Genomic DNA, 17,679 nt, shown 5'->3' with positions numbered 1-17,679 from the left:
TTATTTGCTAATTTTCTGTTTTGATTGTCCACATATTTCACAATGCCATCTGCATTTTTTGTCATTTGTTGGTTGTGTTTATTATTACAATCCCCTTCTGTTTTTGGTGTTGTGTGAAAATCAAAAATAAAAAAAAATTGAATTTGTGTCTATAAACATGACAAAAATTCTCAAGTGGTATAAAATAATTTTGTAAGTCACTGTATGTTTGAAATACAATTCGCTCAAGTTTTCTACAAGTTAAAATAATTTTTATTAAAGGGGGATAGTATTTTTCAGGCGCAAGGTCTGAAAAATACTGAAGGTGTATATATATGTACGTTTGATATATACACTTGCACCTTGTATATATCAAACATGACCTAAAAGAAATTTGACTTGACAATTTGACACCTTGAAAGTGGCCTCTGTCTATTTAAAAATACATTCTGCCTTCTACACATTGTCACAGTGCTTCACATTAGGCCGTTTACAACGGTTCTTAGTAATGTTGGACTGAGAAGTTGTTTATTCCTGAAGAAAAATGGAAAAAGTCTGAGTTCAGATTACAAACGAGTAAAACCCAGTTTGTTTTCATTCAAAATAGTTTATTGCTATCATGCAAGAGTGCCATCAAAGCCTAGATCACCACAGATGCAAAATTATCATTTTTCTCTGTACAAATATACTGCATGTATTCATAAATATAAGCTCAAAAATGAGAATTAAAGTCAGGTAGCAAGGTTAGAGCTGAAGCTAATCCATTCTTTTAACCCAATATAGGTTTTGTTATGGTAGTTGACATGCATCAACATTACAGTGCAATATACTGGGATGAGACAGACACCCGAACACACACCCGCGCGCACTCAGATGGCATTTTCAATTTACAAATGTCGTGCAGAGGGAAAAAAAAAACTAAACAAAACTAAACAAAACAAAAAGGAGAAAGGTAGAAAAGACACTAAGAAGTACCAGTAAGAATTTTTTTAATCTGGTCTCTGAAATAAATAACTGAAACACGTCTTCTGCATTCAAACCACCGGTTACATTACGAGGCCGAGGCTGGGAGGGATGAACCGTCTTCTGCAGCACTTTTTGGTTGATCATTTAACAGGAGCGCCCTATAAATAACCGGCGCCCTCACTAAGTCAGAAATCAACTACAACTACTGATGCATAGCTCTGTGCTTAAAACCAAGCGACTTGCATTTAAAACTGACACAACATTCTGTGTTGTAAATAATCTGAGAATTGAACTCATCTGTAACAAATGTAAACACGTTGTACCTACGGTACTGTTACAGTAATGATACCCTGGAACATTCAGCATCTAAACTCGGAACGTGCAGGCACGGCGCACATCCTGGAGCTCTGGATTCTGGGTAAAAGGGGTCAAAAGGATCGAACACAACAGAAATATGAAGGCCTCTGACGAAATCAGAGATTTGGCACTTTTACACGATTGGCTGTTTTGCCTCCACACCTTGTAGTCTTTTATAAAAAGTCATCTTAAATGGTAACATTTTTTTTTCTTCAGCTAAGCAAATACATATTGTAATAGTAGCCCTTACCAACTATTACTACTTACTTTTTTGTTACATTGAACTAAAGTGGGAAAAAAGGTGGACCAGTAAGACAGAAAAGAGCAGAAGCAGTTTAAAGTTTTGCCTTTCTAATAGAACTGAAAAAAAATGTGAGATCTGATCTGATCACCTTCATCTGTCTGTTACAAAGCAGAGGTGAATCGGTTCATTAAATTCATCCACACACTGCTATATTTCAATTGGTTCTTCAAACTGTTTTTTTTTTTTTTTTAATGATTATAAATCATAGCTGATGAAAACCCTAAATCCAGCTTCTCAAGAAATTTGACTACAAGTATTTCTTTATAGCACAACAAATGCTATGGCCTGAAAACTCACAGGAATGTCAGTTGTGTAGGAGGCGTTAATAAAGTATTGTTGCTTACAAAGCTGGCTGTTCAGTGTGACATTCAAGCATATAGCACTCTGAACGATATGCTTCAGAGTGCGATATGCAACTCGAGTCCCAACTAGTGGTGGGACTTGATTAAAATTTTTAATAGTTAATTGCAGAGTCTGTAATTAATTAATTATTGTAATTATTGAATAAATAAATAGACAGCTCAATAACAATTGTTTTTGATCTGAACTGGTACAAAGTGTTGTTCTACTTTCCAGTGTTTCACTCGTGGAACTTCTTCACAAATGTGGACTGTGGTCATTGACGCTGGCACTGGTGATGTCTGTGCTGTTGCACAGACATCACCAGCACTGAGAAGCTATTTTTGGCTTGAACAGCTTCACTGTTAGGCTAACTCCTTCTAGCACAACAGACTCTTCTCATTCCATCAGATCATTTTTTGAAAGCAAATGTTAGCCCAGAGAGGGCCAAGAAAAGTGGCTTCGTCGTCCATTGCTGACTGCAGATGTCGGCTGTGCGTCAGATTTACGGATGTACCAGAAACACACGAACACAAAGGTTCCCTTGTATGTAAAAAGATCAATTGCATCAAAGTTTTATAAAGACCATAAATTGGATGTGATTGATTTATCTAAATGAATGCTTCAAAGTCCTGACCTGACTGTAACAAATGGAAAGAAAATAATGTCAGAAAAAAGGCTCCACTAGTAAGGGATAACTACTAGTAAGGGATAACTACTAGTTATCCTAGAGGTACTAGGATAACTAGTTATAAAGGATAAGAACTAGTTACTAGGGATAATTACTAGTTATCCCTAGTAACTATAACTACTAGTTACTATATTGTGAAGCAATCTTGCTAAAGATTGTGAAGCTAAGATTACTTGCATACAAAACCAGGTCCCAGGTTGCAGCTGGTGCATTTCTTGCGTTATGTAATTCCTGAACCAGATGCAAAAAGGGTTTTAGCTTGAAGTAAATAAATTGTTTATGCATCATTTGGTGCCACATTTTTTTCTTTCACTCAACCTTCCACTGGCAGGCTTTGATAAAGCACTGAGAGCAGCCAGCAATTAGCTTTTGTGGCTCCACCCTACATTTGGGTGGGGTCAATGACAAAATGGTGGAGAAAAAAAAAAAAGAACATATCTTGAACATTCTTCCTCTCAATCGTGTTGGCCATGATGTAACATTTCTGTTTTAATTGTTACATTTATCAAATGTAATATGCAGACATTACGTTCTCAAATACAGAATTTAGGATTTTCACTAGCTGGAAACAATAATGCTGAAATTAACAGAAACAAATTGCTCAAAATGATCCCCGTTTAGATCGTATCACTTCTTGAACTAAATGTTTTGGATTTACTTTTCAATATTAATTTAATTTATATGAGATGCATATGGAGGTTTCAATTAATTGAATACTTTTTTTTTTTAAATCTGTGGTTATCGTTTAATAAAGCTGGACTTTAAAGCAAGAAAAAGAACAGAGATCCTGCACCTTTCCAAAATTGTACAGATTGAACAAGTATTTAACATTAAAAAAGAAATGCCCTTACCCTAAAATGTGATTGACGTTTTATAACATTAGCAGATGTTCTTCTTGTGAATTCCATCTACAAGTCTTTACTGTTACACTGTGTCTAAATAGTAACATTTTGGTGTAGCCAAACTTCTAATTTTATCCTATTGTGTTTTAAGTTCCCCTAAATGTATATATTCGCCCTTCTTGACAACAAATGACAGAAAAATCTGTACTTGCCAGTTAAAAAAAAAAAGAGGAACGAAACACAATAAACAGTGTGCATTCATTTGAATTCGTAGGTTAGACAGCTAGGTAGTAATTAAAGTAACATCGAGTGTTTTCTACGCTGGATAACAACACGAACCAAGCAAACACTAAGAGCATATCAGTCAAACAAAAGTGAAGACATGCAAAATGTCAGATTGTAGAATGAGGGGGGGAAAAAAAAAAAAAAAACTTCTTGCAGGAATAAATAATACTTTACATTCCACTGTACAGACCTACCCCGCCGCGCTCCGCTTCAAATGCTGGACCATTGAGCAGTGGAAGCCAGACGGTGGGTTGCTCACACAGTCCAATGCAGGCGTCGGAACATACACGTAAAATGCAACATCGGCAAATTGTGCCATCTTTTTGACTGTAATTAAACCCAAGATATTACAAAAAGAAGAAGAAAAAGGAGAAGGAGAAGAAGAAGAAAAAAAAAGAAGAAGAAAGACAAATAGAGAAATACAGTCAAGCAGCTTTGACAGCCTTTTGGTTCATGTTGCTCATTTCTTCTGCTTCTTGAAGATTTTGAAGGGATGTTTCTTGCGGATGACGGCAGAATCTGTATCTTCTCCCGTAGAGCAGCTGTCCTCCTCCAGAGGACTCTTCTTGGAGGACAGCTGTGGGATGCGAGTGCTGCCCTTACCCCCCGCAGCCACCGCTCCCGCCTGGCCACCCGTCGGAGACGGCGTATCCGGCTCGGTCGAGTTGGGGCTGAAAGATCGGGAAGACTCAGAGAAGCTGTTGATCTCTCCCAGGCTGGGCGACTTCTCCATGTGGTGGATCTCCTTCATGAGGATAGGGCTTCCGGAGACGTTCTCCGCGGTGCTGCTGTCATAAATCCGGTTCCCTCCGTTGGAGTGCAGGGAGATGGTGTCGTCCGCCCGGCCGGAGAGGCCGTACATCAGAGAGGTGGGCTTAATCGGGTGGCTTTTGGAACTGTAGGCCGAGAGCCGATCGCCAACTTGTGAGAGGGACAAAGAGGAGTCGGAGTCGGAGCGGTTCAATTCCCTGCAGGGGGGCCCAATGTAAAATACAAAAATTAGAGGTGGGTGGGGGGGGACAGGAGGATTTGAAATATGCAAAGGTTTCATAATGTATGCATGTATTCCAGGTAGGGCTGGGCGAAATGGCTTAAAAATAAAATCTTTTTTAGAGATGCACTGACAAATTGGCCTCGATTTTCTTAATTTTGGGAGATCGATGATTGGTTGATACTTAAATGTGAAGCTGATCATAAAGCAGGTCTAAAAATCAGCCACTATCCTCTATTGCTCTACTATGAGAGAGGGTTGTGGCTATTTCTAGCAACATTTCAGACAAGACCGGTGACTGGGCAGAAAACTGTAATCGGTGCATCCATCTTTTTTTTTTTCTTACCAGATTATATTTTCAAAGAAGAAAATTACAAATGACAAAATATTTTCAAAAGGTGATTTTTATGTAAATCATCCCTACAACAGCGCATTAGGCCCAGGCTTTGAGAATTGTGGTGTATTTACAAGAATAACCTCAATATTAGCAGAATAAAGGCACAATTTTACCAGAACGTCTTAAAACTAACAAAAAAAGTAATTTTAATGAGAAAAATTCATTCTGTAAGCAAGATCTGATCAGTTTGTGTAGATCTTTATTCGAAATAGACTTGTTTGCATGACAATAATCTGACGCCGACGTGTTAAAAGATTAAGTATTTCCTTATCTGTAAATCTAATACCAAATTACCATTTGAATTTTTTATTTTTAATGTTGGGTTCTCATAAAATTACTGTTTCATCTTCAAAAGATTACGACTGTGTTCTTTTCATAATCATATGACTTTATTCTTGTAAATAAGGAGAAAAAAGTAGCCTGGTCCTAATAGGTCCTAAAGTAAAAATTAACAGAAGTATGTTTGTCAAACAAGATTGCGGACTTGGCTGTGCTGACAACACTCTGAACTTTGGAAACACAATGAACCCAATGGTGAAAAAAATTAAAGATTTTCCAAAAATCTAATCTTCAAAAGCCTATTTTAATAGAATAATCGATAAAAACCGATCTATCGCCCAGCCCTAATTCCATGCTTAGGTTCATCTGCACTATGTCTGCAAAGCAGCATGCTGAGCGAAGCCTGTGTAGTGGAACTTCACGCTTGTTAATAGTGGAAGGCAATGAATGTCAGGAGCACAGGAGAGAGTAACTGCTTTAAGAGGTATACACAATGGCTTCAACTACTGAGTGACAAAACCCAACCCTGAAATTGTGACAGTCTTGAAAGAAATGTTAAAAAAAAAACAAACAAAAGTAGTTAGAAAAATAAAGGAATAAAAAGGACCACACACATGCGTAGTGTAGAGTGAGATGGGTACCCGAGACTGTCGTTGCATGAGGAGCGAACTTTGGAGATATAATCAGGAATTGGGTCCATGGGCTGGAAAGTAGCATGATGTACATGGGAGGAATGAAGGGCAAAACCGCCAGCAAAGGTGCTGGGCAAGCAGGAGGAGGAAGAGGACAAGGACGGCACAGACTGAGGGATCGGGTTGAAAGAGCAGATGACTGACGGGTGAGACACAGCTGAGGAGAGAGTTTGCAGAGGAAGACATTCGAGTTGCCCGAACGAATGACTTCGAGACTGTCTGAAGGCAGGCTTAGGCTTAGACGGGTAAGGGTTGCCCTCTCCCTGCTGCCCCGCAAGCAGGGAACTCTCTACCAACCTCTGGGAACCCAAAGCCAGCTGGGGGTCAATGTGGCGTTGGCGCAGGGACATCATACTGGGAGCTGCAGGGAAAAGCCACAGCATTAGTAGCAAACACTAACAGGAGAGATTTTGATAAAGGAGGGAAGAAGAGAAAAAATTAACAGAGGAAAAGATTGTTGGGATGTTACTCAGAGATGCACCAGTAAGGCCATTATTGGCCGATATAAATATTTCTTCTTTTTTTTCTTTAGGTCCAACCTGCAGATTCATCAAATAAAACAGAAAATAGAGAGAAGATGGTTTCTGCAGGTTCTTTGATGGAAGCAAAAAGTTTGTAATCCAAACAAGATTAATACATAAATTCTAAACATTTATTATTTTTAGACTTTTGTTTAATTCAAAGGTTTATTAGGGCTGGAAGATATTTCTGGAGGGATGCTGGCGAATGGATGGAAATAAAGAGTGAGGGAGGGAATAAATCCTTTACATTTATCAGATTTTTTATTAAACTGGCAAAAAAAAAGCATGATTGTATTTGATGCATTAACAGAAAATAGTAAGTTCTTAGTTTTGATGCATTTACAGATCAAAAAAAATGCAAAAAGAGAAAAAGATTTATTTTTTTTATTAATCGATTAATAATTGGGTAGAAAAGGTGCCTAATAGGAGACTTTTCTTTTTAAACAAAATTTGAACCAGGTGAAGCTACAACTAAACAACTTGAGTTTTTTGTTAGAACTTATGTCGAGACAAAGGTTTTTTTTTTGTTAATCTAAAATGCAAACTGGATGTATTGTTTATTCAGTTTTGGCTTAATCACTGCTCTGAGTGTAAATAAAAATGCTATTTTTTTCAGTAAATAACCTTTTTGAGTCTTTATACTAAAAAAATAAAATCACTTAATTACAAATTTACTCAAAATTAGTACATTTTATTACCAACTTAGTAGTAAAATTTACTAAATTAGTTTACAACTATCAATAATTAAATAGTTTTTTAATCAATAACTATTTTTTATTTGAATTAATCACAATTAGTCCCATAAATAGCTACATCCCGCAAGAAGACCGATTCAAACTGTGCAACAACTTTATAAATGCCTTAATAATGCATCAGAGGAAAATTACAGAATATATTTATCGTGTTTTCCAAACAAGAAAAAATATTAAATAAGTAAAACTGAAACTTTTTGAATGTTATTGAGACAAAACTACAGGAGTGAATCGGGTAAAAGCCACATATGGAGATGGGAGTTCATGTGGCGAGCAGGAACTAAGGAAGTATTGGTAGAGTTCTCTGATGAACAGCATTGGCTGTTCATTCAGCTGTGGCCTAAAACATACAGGTAAAAACAATTACAGACGGATCAAAGGGAAAGGCAGTTTGAAGACTGAGATTGCCAACCAGAATACTTCCTTATGAACTGGCAATCAGAAGCACTGAGCCGCAGGTCACTGACTCGCCGCCTCAGCTGCAGTGTGCCATCTAAAGTGAGGCCAATGGGAAAGTGTTGGGAGCAAAACAGAAACCAAGGTGGTGTGTAAAAAAAAAAAAAAAAGGGGGGAGTGAGAAAGGGAGTGCAATTAATATTGATAAAAAGACTTGCATGTGTTAAAACACATGATCTAATGCTTAATGTTTTGTCTAAGTAGTAACTAGAAAAGTTTAAATAACATGACAAAACACTGCAGTGGTTTGGGAGGCTGAAATGTAAGAGGAGTGTTCTAAAAGAATATAATATCACACAGAAAATGTTAGAGGCATAGACGGAAATGTGATGGAAAGTAGGATGTGAGTGATGACTACACTGGAATCTGCCACAAAGGCAGACTGAACACTGCTGCAGGATACATTAAAATATCAACACAAAAACTTGTTCTTATGAAGAAGTATATTTTCTAAACAATTCAGTTTTCAATAAAAAAAAGTCACAGAAGGCCTCAGTATTAATAATACTAAATAATACTAACACTTAGAACATTAAGAAATTGTGTAAAACAAAAACAAAGATAGAGATGCACCATTTGAAAGTGGCCCTGACCTCTGAGTGGCCAGGAAACAAAAAAAAATAAAAAAATAAAAAATAAAATAAAAACAATCAGATGTTTTTTTTTTTGTTTTTTTTTCCGGACAGTGTACATCCCTGTCTATGTACCTGAGAGCTTCCAGGCTGTGGTAACATCTCTTAGAGACATTGTCTCTGCTTCTAATGTCAACAGTAATGGCAATAGTTAAGAAAAAAACTGGTGAACAAAAAAAAAAAAAAAATTATGGCTACTCTTCCTATATTACAATTTCTAAAGTGAAATCGGAATTGCTGAAAATCAGTACCGCCCGGAAAAAGGTTAATAAAACATGTGCTCGGAAATCTACAACAGCGTGTTAGGGCCACTGTAGATAGAAATAGAGAACATTTCCACCAAAAAACTTAGGAATGTTTAGATCTCAGAAATTCTCTAGAAAAAAGGACAAGTTTCAACTTGAAGAGTTAAATTTTTGACTTTTGAAACTCAGAAATTTCCAAATTAGTTCTAGAAAATTCCATAGATTAATCTAAACATTTCTAGCAAAAAAACAACTTTTAAAAAAGATTTTTTTTTTTTTTTGTGGAACATTTCTGACCTTATTCTAAAAATATCAATTGTTTTTTGGCAGAAATGTACTTTTCTTTCCTCCATCTACATTGACCCTAATATGCCACTATAGATAGCATATTAGACCAAAAATTCTGAAAGGTACAAAAATCATGCAAACTGCAACTGTTTCAAAAACAAGACAGTTAAAGTACATTAACAAATCCAACGGTCTTGAAAACAATTATTTACAAACAATTACTACACCACCTCCATCACCAGTGCGAGATTGAGGCAAAAAGGCAATTTCTCCATTTGTCATGTGGGTTGATTTTGTTTTCTCTTTTCAATTCCCCACCACAGTCTTTGGCTGTTTAGGGAGTCGTTTGCTAATCCCCGAACATTGGGGAACAGATTCGAATGAACCCTTACATTGCAGGATTCCAGCAGACATCATGCCTTCGTCCAAGTCGTCCATGTCGTCAGACATGACGAAGTGCTGCGGTGTGGCCCTGCCGCCCATGAAGCTGGTGTCGAGGTTGAGGGTGGAGACCAGTGAGGGAAGGCCCGGGTTGTTGACGATAGTAAAACCTGTGAGGATCTCAATCTTCTCCCAGCGGTGCAGCCTTTCCCTCAAAGCGGCGGTTACCTCACCAAGCGCTTGTCTGAGGAAATATTACAAAAAACACATATATAATGATGCACAACAACCTCCAAGATATTTTCTCTAATTTTTCTGTACTGTTGTTCACTCTGACTCACTTTGCAGCCAAGATTTTATGGTCCACATCATCCAGTGAGGAGCTGTGAGCCACATGGAATGTCCCAAAGAGAGTGTTTCTCTTTTTCTTGATCTTTTCTGCCTGTGAAACAAAAAGCAAAACTTAGTGCTTAGTTTCTATTTTCACTATATGTTAAGATGAAATTTATCTCTTATATCTGTACTGAAGAAACAGAACCAGCAAATAATTTTTGCTGGTTCTGGTCCCATTAGGATAATGGGTCTGAGTTGTATGGAAGAGGATTAGGGCCAATGGAAAAAATAAAAGAATTTTGGGTTTTTTCCTCTGAATCAGATTTATTGAACAGTTAAAACAATTCTGGCAAATCTGGTCTTAAAACTCAAATCTACCAAATAAATTTTGGTTGGCCTTCAGTGTGTATAATGTGCAGGTTTAGGAATCCTATAATAAGAAATGTTTGTGATTATTTTGCTAACATAATTAACAAATAATAATCAGAAGTCATAATTCTGAAGAAAATAAAAGGTGAAAAATCTGAGAATAAAGCTTGAATTATTTTATTTTTTTAGAGGCACTAATCTGTAGAATTCACCTGGTCTGCCGTGTATCATCATTTAAAAAACAAATGCAATAAATTCTACTGAGGCTGTTGTTGCGCTCACCCCTTCTTTGGCCACCAGGAGCTGCCGTTCGGCATTTTGCTTCTTGATGTTGTAGTACTGCACCTCGACCTCGTGGGTGAGCTGCAACCACTTCTGAAGAGGTTCTGGAGGAGACCACCCGCTCCGAGACTCCAGTTCCTTCTCAGCTTTCTTTAGAGCCATGCGCACCTACAACAAGGTTAAGACATTAAATATAGCACAACAATACAATAACAACAACAATCTGGAAACAACTAATGTTTATTGTTGTACAATTTTCTAATTTCTGCGAAATTAAACAGAGGTTTTTAATAAATATAAGATTTTATTCCATTAAAATTAACGTGCCAAGAATAGTTGGGTGACAAGTTTGGTATGCGACTCATTAAACCAAACGTTAGCCTCTCCCAGTCTGGTTTTTGGGGAATATGTCAGTAGCCAGGTCTGCTTTTATTCATGGGGTTGATGACTTTGTACAAATAATTCGACTAACGGAGAAATAGTGCATGGAAAAGAAAACATCTGTCAGTTTCCAAAAAGCTAATATTACAACAGAGGATTAGTAAAAGGCACAAAAACCTGAATCCTGGGTTCTCTCACAAAGTCTCTTAATGTTGTGTAACTTCTTGGAGCCTGAACTGCACACTTGGCCAAAGACGAGAATTAAAATAACAGAAGTGTTGAATGAGGTCCTGTTTCATCACGCTGAAGGACAATAAACCGCACTGCCATGTGCAACGCTCTGAAGAACTGCACTGATCAAAATGTCATCACACTCTTTCAGATCCAGAAACAAACATGGAGAAGCAGCATTTAGTTAGTTTTATGCTCCACTAATCCGGAACAAATGTCCAGAAAACTACAAAACAGCCAAAACACATCTATCAATACCAATTATATCAATTTGTGTAGGTGATGTTATAACTGGAGCACTAATTATTATATTTGACATATATATTTACTTGATGATAATATTTGTTGCTTGTTTCATAATTGGTAACTGTATTATGTTTTTATAGTAAAAAGCACTTTGAACTGCATTGATGCTAAAATGTACAACAGTCCAGAACTGCTGGGTTTACCTCTTTTACTTCAGATTCTAATTGTCCTTCTGCTCCTCTGTTTAAGGGACTACAGATTCTTACCATTTAGAACATTACCATTTTTCTAATTTGCGGCTTCATTTCCAAAACAAAATACCAATGCATTTCATTCATTATTTTCAATCAAATTTGCAGTTTCATTCATCAGACCAGTAGTTTTTTTCAAACACTGGAACGACTCAGTGAAAGCCTGGCCTTCTGTAAATTATTTAAAATTGTACTTAAAGACATGTAATTGTTATTAGTTATTGTTACAGATTTGATTCAATTTCCCACTCATTTCTAAATATGTTATTATTTTTATTTTTAATGGTTATATCTCATAGATGTATGATCAACTGATGAAGGATTGTAATTTTGAATATTTTCCTATAATATTTAGGTTTTGCCTCTTCTTGAACTGTTTTTTTTTCTTCACAACAAGTCTTGGAAGACAAAAATGATAAAATGGTGAATCATCACTGAATTACAAAAAAAAAAAAAATAATCTGTTTAGTTCAGAAAACCCTAACTTCCTGAACATGACTGATACATCCAGAAATGGCCATAAAAATGATCACTTACTACCTTTTTTTTTTTTTTTTTTTTTTTGATAAATTAGGACCATGACCTAATTTAAATTTCCTTTAATGCCACAAAAAGATGTACAGTTGTATTATTACTATTTTCCACATGTCCTGCCACAACATAGCATGTAGAAGCTGGTTGCCAGCTTGTGCCAGGGAACTTTGTTGTACAAAAAGGACATCTGGAGATGATTTCCTAATTACCTGAATGATTTTATTAAATCAGAGTTGCATCTGGCGTCAATGTAGAAAGGTCACTATGATAAAATATGAGTCTCTGTATTTATCACCTTTACTGTTGTGGAGTAGAAATGTGAAATTACTTAATCATTGCTATGCATTTAAAAAATTAAGCTGAAGAATGAAAAGCGAATATAAATCATGTTTACACTACAGGAATCGGAAACTAACACCTGTCCTGAATACAAGTGAGTAAAAAACACTTGTTTTGTTAGTCCCTTGCGTTGGACCTGTAAAATATGGTAAAACTAAACCTAACCTGAGCCTCATGGATGAGAGTGATGGTACCTGTTCCAGCTCTTCTTCTGCATACTTCTGCCGACTCAGCTCGTTCTCGGAGCCTTCTCGCAGCTCTCTCAGTCGCTGAGCTTCTTGCTTTGCAGCGTTTATCTCGTCTCTCAGCTTCTGCTCCAGGTTCACCTTCTCCACTTCAACTGTCCGATGCTCCTCCTGGGCAATCTGTAGCCTTAACGCAGGATCAGGGGCAAACAGGAAAAAAGTTAATTTCCATTTAACTCTTCTTAAAAACCAAGCCAACGATGGAAGTTTTCAAAAAAAAAAAAAAAAAAAAACAATAAAAACCTTGAGTGCTGGTGTAATTGTATACATCCAGGTTGAGGCATGTGAGTGCCACCTTGGTGTGGAATGTGAGCAGTGAATCAGCCTTGCATCACTGGAAACAATGGCTGACGTGGAAAAGCAGAGCAGCGCGCTCAGCTGCTAAGCTGCTCACAATAAAGTGACATCAGAAAGAGGAGAGCCAGAAATGGCAGCAGCTGTCAGTAAGTAGCCTCAGAATAGCACAGTGTGATTCCAAATACGCCTATGCTCTTTGATTCATGAGTTAGGTTTTATGTCTATTATATTCTCTAAGCAAGTACTTAAAAAAAACACACAAACAAAACTTGTGCATAAAGTTTTGCTTTCAAAAATATTTAAGTAAGTTGCAAATCATCACCATTTTTATGCCAAAAGTGATTTTGTAAAAAAAAAAAAAAAAAAAGTAGAAAGCATCTCCTTTTTATTATCAGAAGATGATCTAGGTAAAAAACTAAAAATAGATAATAAAAACCGCTTTTGGCAAAAAAGTGACTTATGCCATCATTTTAAAAATTTGACAAAATACTGATCACAATTGTCTCCAAAATTAAAGATTTGATAGATGTAATAATTACGGAAGGTAATGTCTTAAAAAATTATTATTTGAATCTTCTTTGTGATAGTGGTGTAATTTCCTCTTTTGGTCACTAGGGAGCAGCAGTCTTGCCCAGTCACATTAAAACAGAACAACAGAGTCAGCAGAGAAGTGCAGACAAATGAAAGCTGATCCAGACCAACAGCTATGGAAAATGTGGCTGGTTGGCAGACCAGCTAATTAACTCAATCCTGACCTTAACCACACTTCAGCAATTATTCAAACAACCTGCAACATACAGAGAAAATCTCCTGCTACTGTATCTCAGTCCTAACTGTAACTAGTTAGAGCGGAGCTAACGAGGCAAAGCTGGATTTTTTTTTTTTCATCTTACCAGGAAATGGTAGCATATATGAAAATATTTACATCTTACATAAGTGTGCCTGCCAACTGGCTTATGAACATCCCTCACAGCTAACGCAGTCCTCGTCTCCATTCAGGATGCAAGTCTGCAACACTACAACCAAATTCTGATTCATATACAAATGTGGGTGAATTAGCACTATGGCGGCTACGCTTATTGCCATCTCCCACCAGAGAGGAGGAGCTTTAAGACACACAGGAAATCCTGCTCTTGTCGATGCAGCCAGTTTCCTCACATGGAAGTCATGTCTGAGCCTGGCTACTTGATACCGTCAGAGGATCTGCTGCAAAGTATGGAAAGAGAGCAGCTGGCAGCCGGGATCAACTACACACAGAGGACATACCTCCATTCTTCTCGGACAGAAAAACACTCAGCAAGAGATGCTTCTCAGAAGTCTACAAGTTATGAAGAGTGAAATATTATTTGCTCATGGCCAAAATACTCTGCTGTAAAGTAGGGCTGCGACCAGTGATTATTTTAGTAATGGATTAATCAGTTATTCTCACGATTAATCTGATAGAACAAATGCCAAATTCTACAGCTAAATATAAATATTTAATCACTTAAACCTTTTTAGTACAATACAAGAAACAAGTTGAAAGATGCAAATAAATGGCCTAATTAATTTTTTAAATACAGAAAATAAAAACTGCATTGCCAAAATGCAAAAACATAAGCTTTCCTTTAGTGAATCTGAAGCGGGTGAAGCTACAACAATTCAAATTTAAAAGTACTTTGTTGATCTCAAAAGGAAATTAAATGTTGTTATAACTCATTATAATTCAAACTTCTTCAAAGAGTTATTGTAGATGGAGAAGGCTGCGGCAGGAAATAGCTCCTGTTGCCGCCTGTATTACAGCAAATTTGAGGAAACTGTGCCAAGTTTGAGGAGTTTTGGCTAAAACATATTTACAGACAGAGTTGTTTTTATCTTAAATGCAAAATGTATTTGTATTATCTGTACTGTTTTGGCTTAAATACCCCTCTGAGTGTGTTTGTTTGTTTCACTAGTTTGCCTCTTTTTTTTTTGAGTCAATTAATTGTTTCAGCCCAACTGTAAAGGTTGAAACACATGGAGTTACTTGAATTGTTTTGACCAAAACTGCAACATAATGAAGACACATTTAAAGCTTTCAGCAATTAGAAGTTTGTCAACATCCGCATGTCCACACGCGCACACACACACACACACGTAAGATTCAAATACTGTCACAACTTCGCCACAGTCAAACCTTGACTGATATCAACCAAATATCAGTCTTTATAATACTTTTGCTGCTGTGAAGCAAAATGATTAAAAAAAGACTTTTTTTAAAAAAAAAGTAGGAAAATCAGCCAAGAGTACACCACCTGGGTGGAAGGCATTTTATAAATTGCTTTTTGTTTTGATCAGTAGCTAAAATATTAGTTCTTGATCACTTGGCTAGTTAGCATGACAGCATGATTTACAATCTGCCTGAGGAAGAAGTGTTGAACTAAAAGGAGAAAACAGCATTAGCAGTGCTCAAAACTAATGGCCGGTCTATTAGAGGAGCACAGGGTGACCCAGCTGACCTGCCCTCCTAGCAGAAGCATGTGGCTCTGTTGGCAGACTGATGGCAGGCTAATTTACCAAAATGTGTTCATTTTCCTGACTGAAAAGCTTAAAAAGTAATGCCTGGTAATTACCATGAAGGTTTCTACTGAAATCAGCTAATCAAACCTAATGCCTTTTAATGATTTTTTTTAAACATAATTCTACCAGTTAAACGCCACAATAAATGCGTAAATTGTTGCACATTCGTGTTGTTTCAACAAAATATCAAGTCGTGTGCCTTAAGTTTGCAAATATTTGGTGTAATAGACCAATACAAAGTATGCATGGAAGATTGTAGATGGGTGCTGCATTTCTTAAAAAAAAGCATTTGTCATCAGCTCCTCTAAGAAGCAATAACAATAGATTTTATTTTTAATATCCTTTGTATTTTATAATCTAAAAGGGCTGCAGTAGTCTAAAAAATAAGCAATTATAATGGATAAAATAAAATAAATTAAACATAAATAAATAAAAGCCAATAATTTAGGAAAAAAGTGGATTGTGTCCTCAGTGTCTTCTTTCTTATTTTAAAGCAGCATGTTCTGCTGCAGTTATAGCTGCAAGTATTGTAGGTGTGTTTCTATCAGATTTGCACATCTATGTGCTGAATAATGAATCCAGTTCAGATGAGATGAAAATGCATCTGAACAATACTCAAATCTTGACACAGATTCCTAATTGTACTCAATTACAACCTTTCATTTCAATGCTAAAACAAAAACAACAACAAAAAAAAACATTCTGATGACCACATGATGCTGCCCCAACCATGCTTCATGTACAGTGTGTTCTGCAAAATGTAGCACTACTTTTATAGGCCCAAATGTTTGGTTTATGTCTCGTCTGACCGGACCATCCTCTGTCATGTGTTTGCTGTCTTTTATTTGCTTTACAGCAAACCGCAGATCAAACGTCATCTTACTTTCTCTAAAGTATCTTTTTCCATCACTCCTCTTTCTGAAAGCAGACAGACCGAATATTTGGCCAAACCTTTTTGTCTCTTCTTTTAAAGTTTCAAAGCATTTGTATTAAGAGGAACAAAGTACAATATTAATCTAAGACTTCATTCTTTTTCATAAACCTTCGACTACTACTGCACCGACAGTCATGTCAAATATTAGGCATCTAAAATTAGAGATGGAAAATCTAGGAAAACAACAAAAAAAAGCCTGACCTGTGTAGGAAATTACCACATATCCTTTTAAGGTATAGGAAGATCAAACGCAAGCTTTGAAGCACATTCTCAGAATTACTCCAGAGCATGACCAGATCCAAAAAGATGGATATGTTTTATAACATCTTGGGTAGGTAGTGAAACCTCAAGTTGCTCTTGCTAATTAGCCAAGTGCTATTTTACTCAAATTAGTAACTTTATCCTATACTATATATTTATACTAAAACACAACATAAAAGAATTAGAGTCATGTGCCAACCTCATGCCTTCTTCAGATCACATGTACAAAGGTTTAGAGCAAGAGACCCAAGAAAAGCTGAATTTGAGATGGAAACAAGGCAACTATGTTTACCTCGAAAGAAAAACTTGGACAAGGCCAGTGTCCTTGTATAGATTTTCACACTGTGTTTATAAAATATCCTATTATCTGAGTGTGCTATAAATAACTTCAGCCTTGTATTTAAGAGACCTTGTGACGAAGAAGCAAAGATCTGTTTAGATTTCTAATTTTTTGATAGACAATAGCTCTGGTCCCGCTTTAAAGGTACAGTATGTAACTTTTATATGTTGTGGCAATATAGTGTAAAACAGATAATCTGTGAAATAAAAAAAAAAAGAAATACATAAATCGAGCTCCTCTGCTTTCTCTCAGTGCTAACTTAACAACCAATCAGAGCCATGAGGCGGGTCTTAGTGCTGTCAATCAGCCTGTGCCCAAATTGTTTTTCTGTCATTAGCACATTTAGCAGCATGTTCACAAGACTGATTGACAGCACTGAAGCACTCATCCTGGCTTTGATTGACTGTTTCTGACCAGGAGCGGTTCATTTCTTAAGAAGGCAGCAGGGAAAACACATTATCTGTCTCATACTCTCACAGCCTGGTGGTAGTTAACAAATATGTAACAATTTTATATTTTATAGAGGTTATATACTGCAGCTTTAAAGATTTTGTCCCTCAGATGTTACTCCAAGAAGAAAGTAGATGTTTTCTTTACCTGCTTTGTCTTACCAGAAACCAGAAGGAGTTTGACCATCAGGTTATAATTATTATTTCAGTGATTCTTGAAAATGGGGACAAAATGGGTTTTAATTTTCCCAT

At 36.6% G+C, this 17,679-nt stretch overlaps 1 protein-coding gene across 2 annotated transcripts in view; it reads right to left on the bottom strand.

Moving 5' to 3' along the window:
* Positions 1-3,701: 3,701 nt before the first annotated feature.
* stim1a (stromal interaction molecule 1a) overlaps positions 3,702-17,679 on the bottom strand; it is a 47,003-nt gene continuing 33,025 nt past the window's right edge. Inside the window, exons 8-13 of one of the 2 annotated variants that reach the window (XM_015016168.1) lie at positions 12,558-12,735; positions 10,382-10,549; positions 9,739-9,839; positions 9,409-9,641; positions 6,072-6,483; positions 3,702-4,731 (exon numbers count right to left, since the gene is read on the bottom strand). In XM_015016168.1, coding sequence (XP_014871654.1) covers positions 4,224-4,731; positions 6,072-6,483; positions 9,409-9,641; positions 9,739-9,839; positions 10,382-10,549; positions 12,558-12,735 — 1,600 coding nt within the window. In that variant the 3' untranslated portion in view covers positions 3,702-4,223. The remainder of the gene's footprint in view (positions 4,732-6,071; positions 6,484-9,408; positions 9,642-9,738; positions 9,840-10,381; positions 10,550-12,557; positions 12,736-17,679) is intronic. The other variant, XM_015016169.1, reaches the window with a different exon arrangement.

This window comes from Poecilia latipinna, unplaced genomic scaffold, assembly GCF_001443285.1.
Source record: "Poecilia latipinna isolate Pla-1442-1.1 unplaced genomic scaffold, P_latipinna-1.0 Scaffold1988, whole genome shotgun sequence".
NCBI lineage: Eukaryota > Metazoa > Chordata > Actinopteri > Cyprinodontiformes > Poeciliidae > Poecilia > Poecilia latipinna.
This window is presented reverse-complemented; position numbering and strand designations above follow the sequence as displayed.